The sequence below is a fragment of the Globicephala melas genome, chromosome 8 (assembly GCF_963455315.2).
Source record: "Globicephala melas chromosome 8, mGloMel1.2, whole genome shotgun sequence".
Taxonomy (NCBI): Eukaryota; Metazoa; Chordata; class Mammalia; order Artiodactyla; family Delphinidae; genus Globicephala; species Globicephala melas.
Window position 1 is genome coordinate 92,739,803 of NC_083321.1, and position 17,697 is coordinate 92,757,499.

Genomic DNA, 17,697 nt, shown 5'->3' on the forward strand with positions numbered 1-17,697 from the left:
TATAAAGCCAAGAATCAACTGTTTGCAATTACATTTACAAAAATATTCAACCCTCTCTGTCACAGATTTTTTTAATCAATATTTTGGTGTATCCAAGGGCTGTAAGATACAAAATTCTTTAAACCAGAGATACCATAAACCAGGCAACCAATTAAGTTCATAGAGTCTGTCCCCCAGAGGTCAGAGCAAAATAATCACAGGAGCTCGAAGTGATTACTTAGGTGGGAGGGGGAGGCCGTGGCGAAAGGAAATACCAAAACAAGGAACAAGGCTCCAACAACTAGAGCTGTTTGTAAACATAAATTTGGCTTGGCTAACAGTAAACACAACTGGAAACACTCAGGGGGGCAGAGATGCACCAGAGTCTTGGCTCAGTCTACTCCCCGCCAGGGGGCTGAGGGGAGCACCAGGAAACCTGGCACTTTGGGATCTCATTCCGCTCAGACCTGCAGACTTGAGGCCCTCTGATAGACACTGACAGAAAGGCTGAAGGCGGCCCCCCCAGAGGAAGTGAAACTGACCAATCAATTTTCCACAGCCACCCCCCAAAGCCACCCTGCTAAGAAGGGCCCCTAACAGTCTGACAGAAAGGAGGGAAAAAGGGACTTCGGGTCATAAGTGAGCAGGAGACAAGGCAGAGGTAAGTCACTGCCTTCTGAAAGCAAGGGGCTGCCGTAAGAGCAGAAACAAGGTAGGTGACAAGAACCAGAGGCTAGGCTGAGGAGGGGAGGGGAATTGACCTGGCTTTGGTAGGAAGCAGCAGCAGCTGTAACAGTTCTTCATTAGTCAGGGTGAGGGAAACACAAATTGCAGCTTTAAATATAATGAATGAATACATCTAAAGTATTCATTCAAGTGAGAGACGGAGCAAAGAAAGAAATCCGGAGTACAAATGGGCTTGTGAGTCCTGTCAAAATCAAACAATTCCTCCTCGGGTCTTCGATTCCAATACTCCCAATGAAGAAGACCACAGGAAAGAGCCAACCATATTTCCTCCAAAAATGAATTTTCTATGTAAAATATTAAACGGATATGGCTTCCTAACTGACCTTGCCCAATTGCACCACCACAGCTCCACAAATCCCTTGGGAACCAAAGGGCCCCATGAGTGTCTGGGTTCCTCACACACCTCCTCAGTCACCAGGCTTTCCCCTCACCACTGACAGCCCACTCTGGGCTCTATAAGGCCCACAGTTCTGGACCCTCCAACAACTAAATATAACCAGCAATCCAGCTCTCCCAAACTGTTTAACCCCTGAGTACCTAGGGCCACCACAAACCTGGGCCCCCCTTGGGCCTCTGTTCCCTGACCCCCTTCCTGCAGAAAAATAAAGTGCTTTTTTTCCTCCACATTTCCCCATTTTTTTCATCGCCTCCTCCAATAATCCTGTCTGTCCTCAGACTCCCATTCCCACCATCTATCAGTCTTGGACGATCAAATGCTGATTGGTGCTTCTGTCAGAAGGTACCAGGTCCCTCATACCTCTCAGTACCCTGTACCCACCACATACCCCTGGGACGTGCCCCAGCTATCCTCGTTCCCCTCATAATCCCACATCTGCGGGCTGCCGGTTTCACCCGTTTTCCCCCCATCCTCCTGGTCCACATTTCCTATTCCCCTGCCCTCATTCCCTTAGGATTTCCTAACTGCTGGTTCCAGAGGCTTCTTAGCTTACTGCCTCCTGGCTCCGGGAGAGTTCCAAACCTCTTCTTTCCAATCATCCCTTCTACGACCCTCCGCACAGCCCAGGGAGCCCCCTCCCCATCCCGGGCTCCCTAGCTCCCCAGGTCCCCGCGCTCAGTGGCCCCCTGCGTCCCCTCTGCCGTGCAATTACCCTCTCCCGGGTCCCCCGGTGTCCCCCACCTTCTGCTCGCCCTCTCCGCACTCTCGCCCGACAGCCCCCTACCCGTTTCCCCGGTCCCCAACGCTCTCCCGAGCCCCGCTCCCGCGCCGACCCCTCAGCCTCGGTGTCGCGGGGCTCTCCTGCGCCCTCAGCACTCGGACGGTCCCGGGCCGCGCAGCCCCGCCGCCGCCCGGTCCCACCGCGCCACTACCTTGGCCTTGGTGACGAGGTGCGTGGCCCGCTTGACCACCGCGAAGTTGCCCTTGCCGATGGTGCGGTCGATCTCGTAGTAGCCGATGCGAGCAGGCACCGGCCCGCGGGAGGCCGGGGCTGAGGGACGCGGCGGGCCAGCCGCCGGGGGCACAGCAGCGGGGGCAGCCGGAGGCCCCGAGGCGGGCGGAGGCAGCAGGCGGCCCGCCGGCCCGGCTCCCCCCGCTCCGGCCCCGGCAGCCCCGCCAGCTCCGCTCGCCGCCGCCGCCGCCATCTTGTTGTGCAGTGAAACCTCCGGGGCCGCGGGGAGCCGGCGGGGGGGAGGGGGGGAGGGGGCAGAGGGGCGGGAAAAGAGGTGGGGGAGAGCCGGGGGACGTCACTCCGGGAGGCGGAGCGCCCGCGCCGCCGGGGCCTGGCGCCATGGCAACCGCTCGTCACGTGCCGACGCGCGTCACTGCCTAGAGCCATGGCAACCGTGACCTCACCGGCGAGCTCGACCTTCCCGCGTGGGCACGGTTCCTCGGGTGTCGGCTCCCGGGTGCCCCCCTTCGGGGAGGAGACAGTGGGCACCGCCAGTGTGCCAGCAGGTTCCAAGCCGCCGCAGCGTTGCCGGAGTCGGGGGGTGCTTATGCCTGACCCAAACCCGCCCTCGATCCCCCCGGAACAGCGAATGTGACCCCTAGTGTGACCTCTGTCCCAGTTCGGCAATCACCCAGGCTCCTTTAAAACAAAGTATTTCCTCATCACCAGAAATATTAGCACTGTCCCACTTTAGCCCTTGAGGCCCCAAAGGCAGGAATAGCTACAGTATCGAAGCAACTGTAACCAAGTCGGAAGCGAGGCAGGGGAATTCTTCAGTAAAATTCCTTCCTCTTAAAAAACCCAACTCACCCGGTACAACCACTCTAATTGTCACCGAATGTAGAGGAATGGGGAAATTAGGATTTGCGTGCTCAAGGGCGGAGAAACCAGCCCAAACACGCATTCCAGTCATTGGGTGGGTGAGGGCCAGAGCAGGGATGTCATTTTCCTTCCTCCCACCCCGTCTCTGAATAAGTCTATAGCTAGATGATTGTCAAAGAAGTGCCTGCGTCCTATTTCTGTCACTTGTAGAACCCTGATGAAGCAGTGGTGCACGTCATGGTTAAATGCGTTACGTCTGTTGGGCAAAATAAGTAAATAATAAAATAAAAATTCACCCTTACCAGCGACTCTCCAAGGACATTAAAGGTGATCAAATCAAATTCCAGTAGTAAATCTCATATCCCTTTTTCTTCTCTCCTGTGTTATCTGCTATTCCACACCCTCCAGAGCCCTCACTATCTCCCGGGTTTCCCCCTCTTTCCCCCCCACCCTTTATTAAGTAGATGGGCTTTAACAGCTTCAGGTAGGGCCGGGGAGGGGTAGGCTACTGGACTGTCAATAACGAGATGGTCTGGTCAGGCAAGTGGGGAGGAGGGAAGGCTGTGAGCACTCCAATGCTGAAATGTATTCCTCCTTCCAGTCCTGACCCCTCCACATCTATGTCTCTCCTGATGGCAGAACTGTGTTGTCAGGTCACTGCATGTACAATATTAAAAACTGACACCCAGGGCACTGTGAATGTATGAGAAGCAGAGCCCCTATTTACTCTCTCTGACCAAAAGATATTTACTAGCTCTCTGATTCCCCATCTGACTATGAATAATGGCTGGGACTAGGACAGGACAGGGAGGTCATTCCACAATTGCCTTGAATCAATTCCCTGGTTGCTGTTCCAAATTACCAGCACAATTAACACTAATTGGCTTCTTTACTAGCAAATAAGGATAAGGATGAAGTGGTCCTCAGCTTCTTGCAGTGGTTAAGCCGTTTCATTGGTTGAGCTCATTCAATTGCATATAAATGATGGCATGTGGCCAGCCTCTCATCACTTTGACCCTAATCACCTGCCTCGAACAGGGACTGTATATTAACTTTGGTGCTGGGCCCCAGGGTCCCAGTTATACTATCTCCTTAAGGAAAGGAGGAGGATGGGGGTCTCAACAGAAAACTTATGAGCAGTAAGGCAAGGGGGAAAACTCTTTTGCTCCGAGGGCTGCAAGAGCAGCACTGAAACCATTCTCGTAACAACTTTACAGCCTCTCCTCCACCCATGGAGATCATTTGAACATCAGGTACAGCAACTTCTGCTGCTCTCTGGAGGGTGTCAAAAACAAAGAAGCCTCTGGGGAGAAACTAGAAAATGGAGCATTGGTCTAACTTCCCAGAAGAAGAGGCAGGCAGATCACTCTTGTCCCTAGTAATGGCCAGAATGTGTATGCTGTGTATTATGTGATTTATGCTCTGTGCCTGTATGGATAGAGGCAAGTAGATGCTGTGTCCTATTGAGACTTGGACAAAGACTTGCTGGAGATTTCTCTGAAGAGTCCTCTTTGGTGAGAATAATATAGAAAATTAGGGAGGGGATTGATGAACGAAGATCATCAGGGAAAAAGGAAAACAGTTTAGATGTATGTATTTAATAATTATTTGTCGAATACCAAGAACCGAGTTAAGTTTGAGAGGAACTCACAATAACAACAGTCTGCCAGGCACTATGCTAAGCAGTTTATATAAATGAACTTACTTAATCTTGAACAACCCTGTGAGACAGAATATATTATTATCCCCATTTTGCAGATAAGGAAAATGAGGCACAGAGGGATTAAAGGAGTTGACCATGGTCATAGGGCTAGAAAGTGAATCCTAGAATTAGCATTCAAACCCAGGAAGCCTACCTCTGGAAGCTGAGATCCTCCCCCACTGGATTATAAACCCTGTCAGAGTAGTAGCTAGTAGGAAAAGTAGTTCCCCCCAAAACTCAGTTTAGACCCAGGGAAGAAGAAGACTTGGAGAGTTCTGGAGAACAGGGCAGAGCAGGCACCGAAGCATATCAATAAAGAACAACAGATAGCAAAACTGATTGAAGTGATGGCTTTACTTGCAAGTAGCTCCAGAAAGAGGCTCACTACTTATTGTGCAGGAGTTTTGCTGCCCTTAGAAAACAGACGGGAAGGTGTATTCCTGCCCTGCTGCAGACTCAGAGGGGTAGCTTGAGGGCTGGATTCTCGGAGTCCTGCAGTCCAGGGTGGAGACAGAGCTAGCCACCACCCAGCTTCCAATCCACCACCATAACAATTTGCTCTTTTCTAAAAAAGCAAAAGATAGATTCAAAGATGAAAATGAGACATTTTCCTCCATAATGTCATTGCGTTTTGTTTCTAAAATTTGAAAAGGGCAAACCAAGGCACTCTTGATGGATAGGATAGGCCCTTAAGAACTTCTGGAAGTGATGCAAAACCTCTGAGGACCTAAGGTCTGAGTGGGGAGTGATATAAGCAGTGGGAGGGAATACATTAACTCTTTTAAAGTCTGCAGAGCAGTTTACCAACAACCCGAAAGGAAACTGCAGCCTCACCACATAACTCCATAGATTCTCAGAGGCATCGGAACCTTGAAGAAAGTCTAACGCCTCACTCTACATTGTCCCAGCTCATTACTGCTCTGAAAGAAGCTAGCATTATATGAACATTCAGTGACACAGAAGCATTATTCAGAAACTCTGTATGACAAAAGGCAACATCATATAATGTTTACATGCCACATATTCCCAAACAAGGCCATTATTAACCAGTTATAAATTCTGCCGTCACACAGAAATCAGGTCACTGTTGGATACACATTGTCAGGACACTCAGTGTGCCCTGGTTCTCTGGGTGAGCTGAAGGTGCATCTTCTCTCTGTTGGGGCAGTGCTCTGAGTTACCACCTCAGCTCTTGCCTTTCCTTTCCTATCCCAGACCAACCTAGTCATGACCAAGTGCATCCTCTGCGTGCCCAGAAACAGGTCTGAGCGAAGTAAGTACATAGTCTCCTGCTGTAAAATATCTTGGGGAGGGGGCTTGAGAGCAGCTTTCGGTCAAGGATTTTCTGTCCTGCTTGCCTACATTTTTCTTTTTAATGCAACCATTCAAGCTACTAAATGAAACATAAAAATTACCCTTACTACTTTGCATATGGCCTAGGATACAGTTTAAGCATTTTTAGATTATTATTAAATAATTACCCTTTAGATCATCCAAAAGACCTTTAAGTGTGATTTGTTTTAAGGTTTTCTGCATTCTTAGATGTGACTATATTATCATTTGGGATCAATGTTTTCCTCAGGTAAATACACCTGTGGTTTTATAAGGAAAATCAGTGGGAAAATACATTTAGTAAAGAAAAAGAGCTCATTCAGAACAACTTTTTTCACAAAAGGATATGATCCTTAAGGTAAGTCACACTTAGTTACTCTGTGATCAACTCCCAAATATTTACACTAATTAAAAAAATATGTTTGGGGCTTCCCTGGAGGTCCAGTGGTTAAGACTCTGCACCAATGCAGGGGACACAGGTTCGATCCCTGGTTGGGGAACTAAGATCCTGCATGCTGCATAGCTCGACCAAAAAAAAAAAAAAAACTATATATATATATATATGTATATATATATGTTTAACAATTTCTTTCTTTCTCTTAAATGAAAAGTATGATACTCAACAAATATTAAGATTTTGGCATATTTGGATCCTTTTCTTTCCCTTGAATATAGAAGTGTATCTCAATTCTAGGAATTCACCTCATTTCACAGAAAATAAAGGCACGCTTCAAAGGTCTACGTTAGACAGAAGTTCTTTATTTCCCTGGGTCTAAACCGACAGAACTGCAGCTTTCCTCTTTTCACTTTATCTTCACATCTCTCCTGACTACAAAGCCATCATCTCTGCTACACCTGCCTTGGGAATTGCCTCTCAGTTTTTAGTGCTCACCTTCAAACAGCCCTGCATTGTTTTGGTAGACGCTACAGAAACACTGTTTTTACACTGTTTTTACGGCAGCTTCCTTTCATTATAATTGGGGTTTGCTTAATTTTTCTACCAGCCTTTCCAGCTATTGGTTAAGAAAAATTTATACTATTGGGATTGATTTCTGTAGATAGCTAATCTACCTTTGTTTGCTTCATTCCCACCACAATTTTCCTCAGTTAAACTAGAAAATCCATCATCTGCCTCTAAGGCCGAAAGTAGCCCTCTCCCTTGTCTGCAGCGACACCTGCTGGTCAAAGTTCTAAACTACATGATTCCTAGCTGGACTCCCTTTTCCATTCCACTTAGGCTTTCTAGTCCTCTCTGTTTAAACTACAGGCAGTTGAAAACCACAATCCCACAGCAGGAGCCAGGAAGCTGGAATCCAAATGCAAGCCGGCTCCAGGAAGCTGGATGTCTCTATGGCCAAATAGAAAGTACAGTGGGCTAAAGTTACAGTGGCTCTTTGGGCTGGGATAACAGTCCACAACTGTGGCTTTGTGCCACCCAGGGATGTCTCCGGTTATCCCTAGAGTCCTCGTGGCATTTTAAAAGACTTCTTTAGGGTGAAATTATTTCTGTTTGTTCTTATTTTTAAAATAATTTTATTCTTTTGGCATGTTTAAAGGGCAGCCTGGAATAATGAGTAAAAAGAGTGAGGGTTAGACCTCGCATAGACAGATAGACCTAAGCTTTTCAGTGGGCTTTTCCACTTCCAGGTTCATCTCTGAGCCTTGGTTTCCTTTTCTGGAAAATCACTCCTACTTCGTGCGGTTTTTAGAAGAATCAACTCTCATAAATACGTAGAGGAACCTGGATTAGAGTCTGGTACATAGCATGCACTCAAGTATTAATTTTCTCCCTCTCAGTGTTAAAAGCATATAGATAACAACATGCTGCTTTCCAAATCACTTTCAAAAGATTAGGAAGATTGAGAATAGAATTAGGGCTGCAAAAATGGATTAACTTCAGAGTTAAAAAGAGAAAATTATAGTTTTAAATGTTTTGGTTGGTTGACTAAGCATGTACAGTTCAGTCTTTAGAGGTTGGACATATTTGTGTTTATGGTGCAATTCTGTATGTCCAATGAAAGCACTCTCACAGTTTCATAAAGTAGTTATTATTCCACTTTATAGATGGTCAGTCTACTTGACCAATCTGATGATTGGCTCACACAGCCAGGACATGGTGAATCTGGAAGCAAATCCAGGCCTTTGAAACTCCGAAGTGAGTTGTCTTCCCAAACTTTAGAGTATTCCAGTGTCTATGGTCTGTTTAAAAAAAAAGATGCCAATGATTTTTTTCTCCTAAAATTTATTCAAAATATATATGTAAGAAAAATACTACAATATTTTTATCATTGCTATGCAACAGTCTGAGAAATTGTGTGCATTTCCAAACTTTCTGCAGAATGCAAGTGCTCTGTGAAAACACTATAGGAGCTCTATGAGAAAGAAAAATTCAATCCTGGTGGCATTTTTTCCTTCTAAAATTCATTTAAAACCATATATGTAAAAATTACTGATTATACTTATAATAATGTCTTTATTTTATGCAATAATCTGCCTTTAAGAAACTAAACACTTGTATGTGGTTTTTAAGTCTATTTTTCAAAATAAAATTAAAACGCCCTAATTTCTTTTTATTCTTAATTAAGATGATAACATTGAGTTAAATTCTAAGTTAAAAATAGGGGCAAGATATGATGAAGTAGGATAATAGGGTTTAACCTCCGACCCTACCACGACTCTAAGCTCTGAGTTGAGCCACATTCCACTAAAAGCTGGATGTGGAAACCAAAGTAGGAATCAAATCCTCCATCCTTACATTTCATACCAATTTTAATAACAACTTCGATTTCTCTAGAGATTTTTTTCCTGTGACTTCCAAGCATCAAGTATTTATGGATTCATTGTTTAGTTAAGTCCAATTCAAACTCTTGCAACCTGGCTGCAACTTCTTTTTCAGCTTCTCAAGTTTAATGTATCTTCCCACCCAGCCCTTCTCCACCCAGGAGTGCCGTGGGCTCCTTTCCTGTCAAAGTACATTCTGCACTTTCTCCTTAACTTTTGCTCCTGCTTCTCCTTGTGTTTGGAATACCCTTGAAGCTCACCCATCTGTTATTTGAAATTCTACTACTTCTTTAAAGCACAGCTCAGCGCAGGAGTTTTACAATCTCTGTAAAAATTAGTCACAGCTTTTTTTTCCCCCCTGGGGCTCCCAAGCATGAGTTCACATCCTGACTCCACAACATATTCGTTGTGTGATCTTAAGAAAACTACTTAACCTCTCTGGGCCTCAGTTCTTCAACTGTAAAATAGGTATAATAAAAACACCTATTTCACAGGAGTATTGAATAACTTGCTACATTTAAAATACAGTAGTGATAATTGGTGCTCTACGAATGATTGCTAAGACTATTATTATTATTAATCTATTGTAGCATTTTTAACAGCCTAACTTATTTTTAACAGTCTAACCACTTTACATGAATGGCTCTCTAACTAAATAGCAATCTCCAGATAGGCAGGAACATATCTGTTTTGTTAGCTACTATCCAGGTCTTCACTCTGTGCCTGGGACACAATAAATACTCAGTAGATATTTCTTAAATAAATTAATGCCTCCCCGTTAAATTGTGATTTCCTTGAGGCCAAGGACTTCTGTATGTTCAGAGCATTTCTTCAACACTTTATTTCAACATGTACAGAAACTAATGCAGTGCTGGTACCTTGTAGCACTCAGCATATACTTGCAAAAGTAAAGCAAGAGAAAAATAGGAAAGTTTTATCCGAAAGTGAATACTCTCTCTCTTCTGAGAGTTCAGGCAGACATGACTGGTGCTCTAGGGCTGTCATCCAAAATCTAACTTTGTTCTGAGCAGTTTATCTTGCAGAAATGTGGGGAGCCCATGGCACTTCTTAAAAAGCCAAAAGAAAAGTGAAGGGTTTGCTGGGCAATCAAGCACCCTCCAGAAAACTGAGCACATAGGACTCTGCCCCTGCAAGGAAACCGAAGGCTGGAAGAAGGGTACAAGAAGGGGTAGTTGGCAAAGATCCCATTTGGACTTCGATTTGAGAGAATGGAAAGATGAGAGTCCTAACTACTATTAAATCATGACCCCAAGACTGCATAAGAGCTAAAAATAGTTTCTCCAAAGGGGTAGTTTAATCTCGTTCTGTCCCCAGGACAAGTGGGAAGCCATTGATTCTACTTCTTCACTGTCGTTATTTGTTAGACTCTAACCAGGTCTCCAGGGAAAATAAAGCCTTTTAAAAACTCCCCTGTCCACTCTTTCCACCTCTTTGAACATTGTACCAGAGGTTCCAGAAAGGGCAATTAGGCAAGAAAAAAGAAATAAAAGGCATCCAAATTGGAAAGGAAGAAGTAAAACTATCTCAGTTTGCAGATGACATGATCTTGTATATAGAAAATCCTAAGGAATCCACTAAAAAACCATTTGAACTAATAAGTGAGTTCAGCAAGGTTGCAAGCTGCAAGAGAAATATACAAAAATCAATTATATTTCCATACACCAGCAATGAAAATTCTGAAAATGAAATTAAGAAAACAATTCCACTTATAATAACATCCAAAGGAATAAAATACTTAGACATACATTTAACAAAAGAAATGCAAGACTTGTACACTGAAAACAACAAAACATTGTTGAAAGAAGACCTAAATGAGTGGAAAGATGTCCATAGATTGAAAGACATAATATTGTTAAGATGACAATACTCCTGCAATTGATCTGCAGATTCAATGCAATTCCTGTCAAAATCCTACTTGACTTCTTTTGCAGAAATTGACAAGTTGATCCTAAAATTCACATGAAAATGTAAGGGTCCTAGGATAGTCAAAACAATCCTAAAAAAAAGCAAAGTTATAGGACTCACACTTCCCTGTTTCAAAACTTACTACAAAGCTACAGAAATCAAGACAGTGTGGTACTGGCATAAAATCATATATATCAATGCAAAAGAATACAGTTGGGCTTCTACCTCACACCATACACAAAAAGTTAACTCAAAATAGATCATAGACTTAAAAGTAAGAGTTATAAAACTCTTAGAAGAAAATGTAGGAGTAAATTTTCATGACTTTGGGTTGCCAATGGTTTCTTAGCTATGACACCAAAAGCACAGCAGACAAATAAATGATAAATTGGACTGCTTCAAAATAAAAATGTAAATAATAATAAATAAATTTGTGCTGTAAACAATACCATCAAGAAAGTGAAAAGATTACTTATCGAATGAGAGAAAATATTTGCAAATCATATATCTGATAAAGACTTGTATCCAGAATATATAAAGAATTCTTACAACTTAATATGCAAAAGACAAATAATCCAGTTTAAAAGTAGACAAAAGATTCGAATAGGTATTTTTTCAAAGAAGATCTACAAATGATCAATTAGCACATAAAAATATACTCAACACTACTAGTCCTTAGGGAAATGCAAATCAAAACCACAGTAAGATACTACTTAATGGCCACTAGGATGGCTAAAATAAAAAAGACAGACAATAAAAAGAGTTGGTGAGGATGTGGAGAAATCAGAACTTTCATACATTGCTGGTGGGAATACAAAATAGAACAGTCATTTTGGAAAAATAGTTTGGCAGTTCCTCAAAAAGTCAAACACAGAGTTACCATATGACCAATTCCAACTCCTACGTATAGCCAAGAAGAATGAAAACATGTTCATACAAAAATTTGTACACGAATGTTCATAGCAGCGTTATTCGTAATAGCACAAAAGCAAAAACAACCCAATGTGTATTAACTGATGAATGGATAAGCAAAATATGGTATATCCATATAATGGATTATTATGCAGCAATAAAAATAAATGAAGTCCTGATACATGCTACAACAGATGAACCTTAAAAACATTTTGCTAATATGTATATGTATAACTGATTCACTTTGTTATAAAGCAGAAACTAACACACCATTGTAAAGCAATTATACCCCAATAAAGATGTTAAAAAAAAAAAAACATTTTGCTAAGTGAAAGAAGATACAAAAGTCACATATTGTATGATTCCATATATATTAAATGTCCTGAACATGCAAATCCATAGAAACAGAAATTAGATTAGTGGTTGGCTAGGGCTGGCAGCATTGGGCTATAGGGAGGAATGGGTATGATTACTAATGGATACAGCATTTCCCTTTCGGGTAATAAAAATATTCAAAACTTAGATTGTGGTGATGATTGCACAAGTCTGGGAATATCCTAAAACCCTTACCTTGTACACTTTAAATAGGTTAATTTTATGATATGTGAATTATATCTCAATAAAGGTGATAAATTTTTTTATTAAAGAGAAACTCATCAGGAAGAAATTCTCTACCAATAGAGACCCGGCTAAAAGGAGTTCCGTAAAGACGGGGTGGGGGTGGGGGCAGGAATCAAGCTTTTCATCCAAGCACCAAGGTCTTTGTGAGAAGAGGTGCTTTCAGGGAAGCCAGTGGGGAGGGTTAAAGTGTGAACTACTCTTCGACCTGTAGAATCCAGAATCGGAGTCAGTTTTATTTCTATAAAGAACACACACTTCAGGGAAAGAAGAGTGTATGAGAAATATCTCAGGGAGGGAGAATTTCACAGGAGGAGGAAATAAAATGTCTCCCCATTTCCATTCATCAATTTTATTGAACAAGAGCTCTCAAAGATACAAACCCAGCTTCATATGCAATGACTTAAATAGGCCACCAGGCACAGGGCTTCCCTGTGGCGCAGTGGTTGAGAGTCCGCCTGTTGATGCAGCTGACACGGGTTCGTGCCCCGGTCCGGGAAGATCCCACATGCCGCGGAGCGGCTGGGCTCGTGAGCCATGGCCGCTGAGCCTGCGCATCCGGAGCCTGTGCTCCGCAACGGGAGAGGCCACAGCAGTGAGAGGCCCGTGTACTGCCAAAAAAAAAAAAAAAAGAAAGAAAAATAGGCCACACCGCTGATCCCACTGATCAGCTGGCAACCTTGTCCTGCAGTCCCTGAAGAATCCCTCACAGTTATAAGAAGCTCATCTGGTTCGGTGGCAGTAGCAATGTCTGCTTATTTGTTGTCTATTCCTTGTTGATAGACCCCAAGGGTTGTTGACTGTAGTCTCACGGGCTGAATTATTTTCAGCTACCACGTGTTTATGTAGTACCCTGTATGTTGGAGGAGGTCATCAAAAGGATGTGACTGCTGGCTGACCCTTCAGGTAGACCCGGGCAATTGGAGGTTCCTCACTCCCTTCCCTGTCCTTGGAAGGTTCACTCTGCCTACCTTTCCCTCAGTAGGAGCTGTTCCAAGGATGCAGCCTTGAGAGAGTAGGGTGTTGTGGAACCCATCTGGACTGAATATGTGACTGAACCCAGTTAAGACCTCTATATAAACTTTTAAGATTCTAGTGCGGGGCTATGGAGACTTATTCATCTTGCCTCCGCCCAAGACAAGCGTTGTAAATACGCTCCCTTGCTTATTAAACCTGCCACCTACCAATTTGGAGAGGTTGGCCTCTTTCTTCATTCTCTCCTTGCCCTCTGTGTATGGGGGCCCGTTTGCAAACCAACCCTGTCGACTTGGGGGGAAAAAAATTGAACATGCATACCGCTAAAGCTGGGGTTTCACAGCAGCAAAGATGCAGTCACGGGACCAGCTGTTCCAAGTATGTGACAGACCCAAGAGGAGATCATGAATTACATCTCCTCCGGGATGGGGTTTGAGGTATGAATTGGGGAAAGAACTAGAATAATATTCACTTACCACACCAAAATAATGGAAAGAGGTTAGCAAAGTTTCCATAGAAGACAGTACAGCAAAGCTGCGCAAAGTACATCAAAAGTAGTGGGATAAAGAAAAGATCTAAAACAAAACAGAGCAGACCGCTTAACTTCAAGTTGTATAAACCAACAAGCCATAAACACCTCCTACATTGTGTACATGAACGAGCTTCAGTGAAATGAACTCCCTGTCTTTGAGAAGCTGGTCTAAAATTTTTTTTCTTTAATTTACAAAGACAATACTATGCTGTAGTTGATTCTGTAGCAAAAATTTCCTTTCCCAGGGAAATAGCCGAGGTGTACATTAGCATTGCATCTGATAATATGAAATATATGATCAGCACTTAGAAAGAGGGACAGATAGAATGTCGGAATTTGTGGCTGATAAAAAGGAATGCTGGGTAGTCAAGAGACAGAAAGCAACAGAGGAGGAACCTAGGATGCCAGTTCAACTCGATAAAATCAGATCATTTCATACCAGAAAGGATCCTGTATCTTGTTTTTCAATCCCCTTATGTTGCAGCTGAAAAAACTGAGCCTTAAAGGGATGAAGCTATGAAAGGACTTGTCTGAGCTCACACAGATAGTAGCAGGGTTGGAATCTGAAACGACATCTTCTGACTCTCTCCTTACGAAGCCAGCACTTTTGCCTTCACACTGTTTCCTCCCAGGAGCAAGTCAAGAAAAGCCTAGGAACCAAAGGACCAAAGCAGCAACGAGGGATCTTCTCCTTACCATTACTATGGCAGGTGAGAGATCTGGGAATCAAAGGCAAAGAAAGAGTGGGCTGTGAGGTGTGTATTACTTAGCTCATGTTGCCAGAACAAAATAGATAGACTGGGTGACTTACACAACAGGAACTTATTTCTCATAATTCTGGGAGCTGAGAAGTCCAAGGTTAAGATGCTAGCAGATTCAGTTCCAGGAGGAAGAGTTTCTTCTTGGCTTGGAGACGACTGCCATCTTGCTGTGTCCTCACCTCTCAGAAAAAGAGAGCTCTGGTCTCTCTTCCTATAAGGACACAAATCCCATCATGGGGACCCCATTCTCAGGAACTCATCTAAACCTAATTACCTATCAAAGGCATCACATTGGAGGTTGGGGCTTCAATATATGAATTTGGGGGCGGACACAAACATGCAGTCCACAACAAGGTCTCAGAGGTCCAAGCAAGAGAAGACCCCAAACACAAGACAGCAAGTTGAAAAAGAAAGGAAAAATGATGAAATAAAAATGGGTTGCCCTGGACTTCACTGGTGGTGCAGTGGTGAAGAATCCGCTTGCCAATGCAGAGGACACAGGTTCGATCCCTGGTCTGGGAAGATCCCACATGCTGCGGAGCAACTAAGCCCGTGAACCACAACTACTGAAGCCCGCGTGCCTGGAGCCCGTGCTCCGCAACAAGAGAAGCCACCACAATGAGAAGCCCACTGCAGTGAGAAGCCCGCGCACTGCAATGACAAGCAGCCCCCGCTCACTGCAACTTAAGAAAGCCTGCGCGCAGCAACGAAGACCCAACGCAGCCATAAATAAATAAGTAAATAAATAAATAAATAATTTAAAAGAATCTTAAACCAAAACTAGAAAACAAAAGTGTTGTCCTTAGTCCTCTTTCACAGCTCCTGCTGAGATAGGGAGGATAAAGAGAGGTCATACAGAGGGAAGATTGAAGCTAGATTGAGAGTATAAGCACTGTAGGTGGTCCCTGATGCGCCAGCAGTGCCGTAACGGTAAGAGACCTTCACTGAAGTCAGTTAATAGAGGGTCAAGGCTCAGCTCCACCACTGAGGATCTTGGGACATCTTGACAGCTTGGAACATCTCAACTGCAAAATGAAGATACTGATAACCTAACTACAGGGTGGTTATAAAAACTAAATGAGGTAATGTTTATAAAACTACTTTGCAAATTATGGAGAGTTGTGTAGGTTTGTTTTGCTGAATGTTAGGATAGTTATGGGACTACGCTAGTGTTACAGATACAAAAGGAGTAGAAAGCATGGTTTCTGATCTCCAGTATCTCGTGATCCTATAAGTATAAATAAGGCTTACAAACATGAAAAGCCTTTAGGATAGCACATGCCTGCACAGGGTTGATCAGGGATCTCATCTTGTCCATTGCAGGTGACTCTGTTATGGCTGCTGTGTCTGGCTAGCTGGTAGGGTGGCTTTAAGGAAGCTTATTTGCCAGAAGCCTGCGGTGCCTTATATGAGAGACCTCCTCCTAGGGGAATATGGAATCAGGCATGACAGGCACACCAAGAATTAGTGCCTTGGTCACCTGTGTGGAGTGTGGTTGTTACTACTTAAATGCAACACTGCCCTAAACACTTAGCTGAAGATCCAGGCCTCAGAGAAAAGACAAGTCTGTGGACATTGAAAGGAGCTGTTTGCCTATCTCTATAACACACTGGAGCTCAAACAACATGCTTTGGGACCACTCTCTGAGTGTATAACACAAAAGAGTGATAGAAATTATTCCCTACCCTGCTGCAAACCATGTGCTCCTTTGATACCCAGTAGACACCCAGTGGAGCAATGGGAAAGACCCAGAGAACCCGGAAGAAAGAGCAGAGTCATGGCAGTGCCAGCCTGCAGAGGTGTCAGTTTCCAGCAAGGACTGCAGCACAATAACTGAATGCGACAGTGTGTGTATTGTTGCCATCAGAGCGGTGACAGTCCCTAGCAGAAACTGCCATGCCAGGCAGCGTGGTCGGAGGCAGTGTTCATAGCTCAGCTTAGAGCAGCAGCAGCTCTTGATCAAGCATTGTGGATATTTTGGGAATGAAGGATGTTAGGTAGCCTATGGAGCATCCAGGAACATTGGGGTGGGGGTGGGATTTGCAGAGGGATGGGGCCCCTGTATTATCAGGTGAGCGGTAAAAGGCCAGCAAAAAAGTTCATGTAATACAGTCATTTCAGATAACAAAAAAGGTCAGTAGACTGGAATCACTGACATCACAGAGGAGGTGGCCACTGGACCTTGAAGTTGTTCACCATGCATGTTTAAATATTGAAAGATGCCTCTTAGCCCACAAGTCATAGAGCAAACATTCAACTATTAATTCTCCAACACCCAAAGTGCCAAGTGAGTTTTAAAAGAGCCCTTTTTAACACCACTGTGCCAGACTAAGAGGTAGCAAGTCTACCTCGCAGGTAATTCTTGCCATTTGCCTATACCCGGAGAAGCTGCTGCCTCTGCTTTTTCCAAAGAAAGCCTTCTCTGTGTTCTCCCTTGCCCCAGGGACCCAAAGGAGACAGAGGCTCCTTAGCTCTACCCCTGGTGAATAGGTTGGTTGAGTCTCTCATGTCTCCCAAAAAAGTCAGAAACAAGTGGTAGCTGGTGATACAATAGATCTAGATTATGCACAGCCCTTGCCCACTGAAGAGTCCCTGCAAAGATCGCCAGTGTTGCTTAGGGAACCTGCAGCAGTAAATCTCAAGTGGTGTGGTGGTTGCCATAGGCAACACTCTATCTTCCCTGAAAACAAGAGGCAGGTGTTCCCTTTGCATCTTTAATACATTGGGGATGAAGCTATGGAGGTAGGGAGAAAAATTGATTGTCCTTAATCCTGAATTTTTTTTAAAGGTGACTACTCAATGAATTGGAAACTGAATCTCCTTTAGGATTTCCTATGGTGGAAAGGATTTTTCAGTCTCCTGTTTTGGAGGAGAGACAATAACCAGCGATCTAGCTAAGTTACAAGTAAATCAAATGAAACTTAATGATGATAATAAAAGTTTCAAAGTTTATAAGCTTGTTTCCTGAATGTAACCAAAGAAAAGGGTGTAAAATCAGTGGTTCTTAACCTTTAGTGCCCCTAATATTCAGCTAGGAAATTTGCCTCAGGAATTCTAAATCAATAAGTCTTAGTTGAGGCATAGGCGGTGGCACCCTTATTTACTCTTCTTTCCACCACTATCAAGAGTTTGCAAGCAACTTATTCAACTGAAACTTTGGAGCCTTCAACAGACTTGTTGAAATGATTGGGGAAAAGCTAA

General features: G+C 43.8%; 1 protein-coding gene across 10 annotated transcripts in view; it reads right to left on the minus strand.

The window, feature by feature from the left end:
* Positions 1-17,697, minus strand: part of SIK3 (SIK family kinase 3) — a 294,304-nt gene that overhangs the window by 245,277 nt on the left and 31,330 nt on the right. For 6 of the 10 annotated variants that reach the window (XR_009564973.1, XM_060304088.1, XM_030837551.2 and 3 more), the window contains exon 1: positions 2,056-2,328. The exons of the other annotated variants lie outside the window; for them this stretch is intronic. Coding sequence is in view for 5 of the 6 variants with exons in the window: in XM_060304088.1 (XP_060160071.1) it covers positions 2,056-2,328 (273 nt within the window). In the remaining variant the exon portion in view is untranslated. Of the gene's footprint in view, positions 1-2,055; positions 2,329-17,697 lie in introns of those variants that run through there. 10 annotated transcript variants of the gene reach the window in all.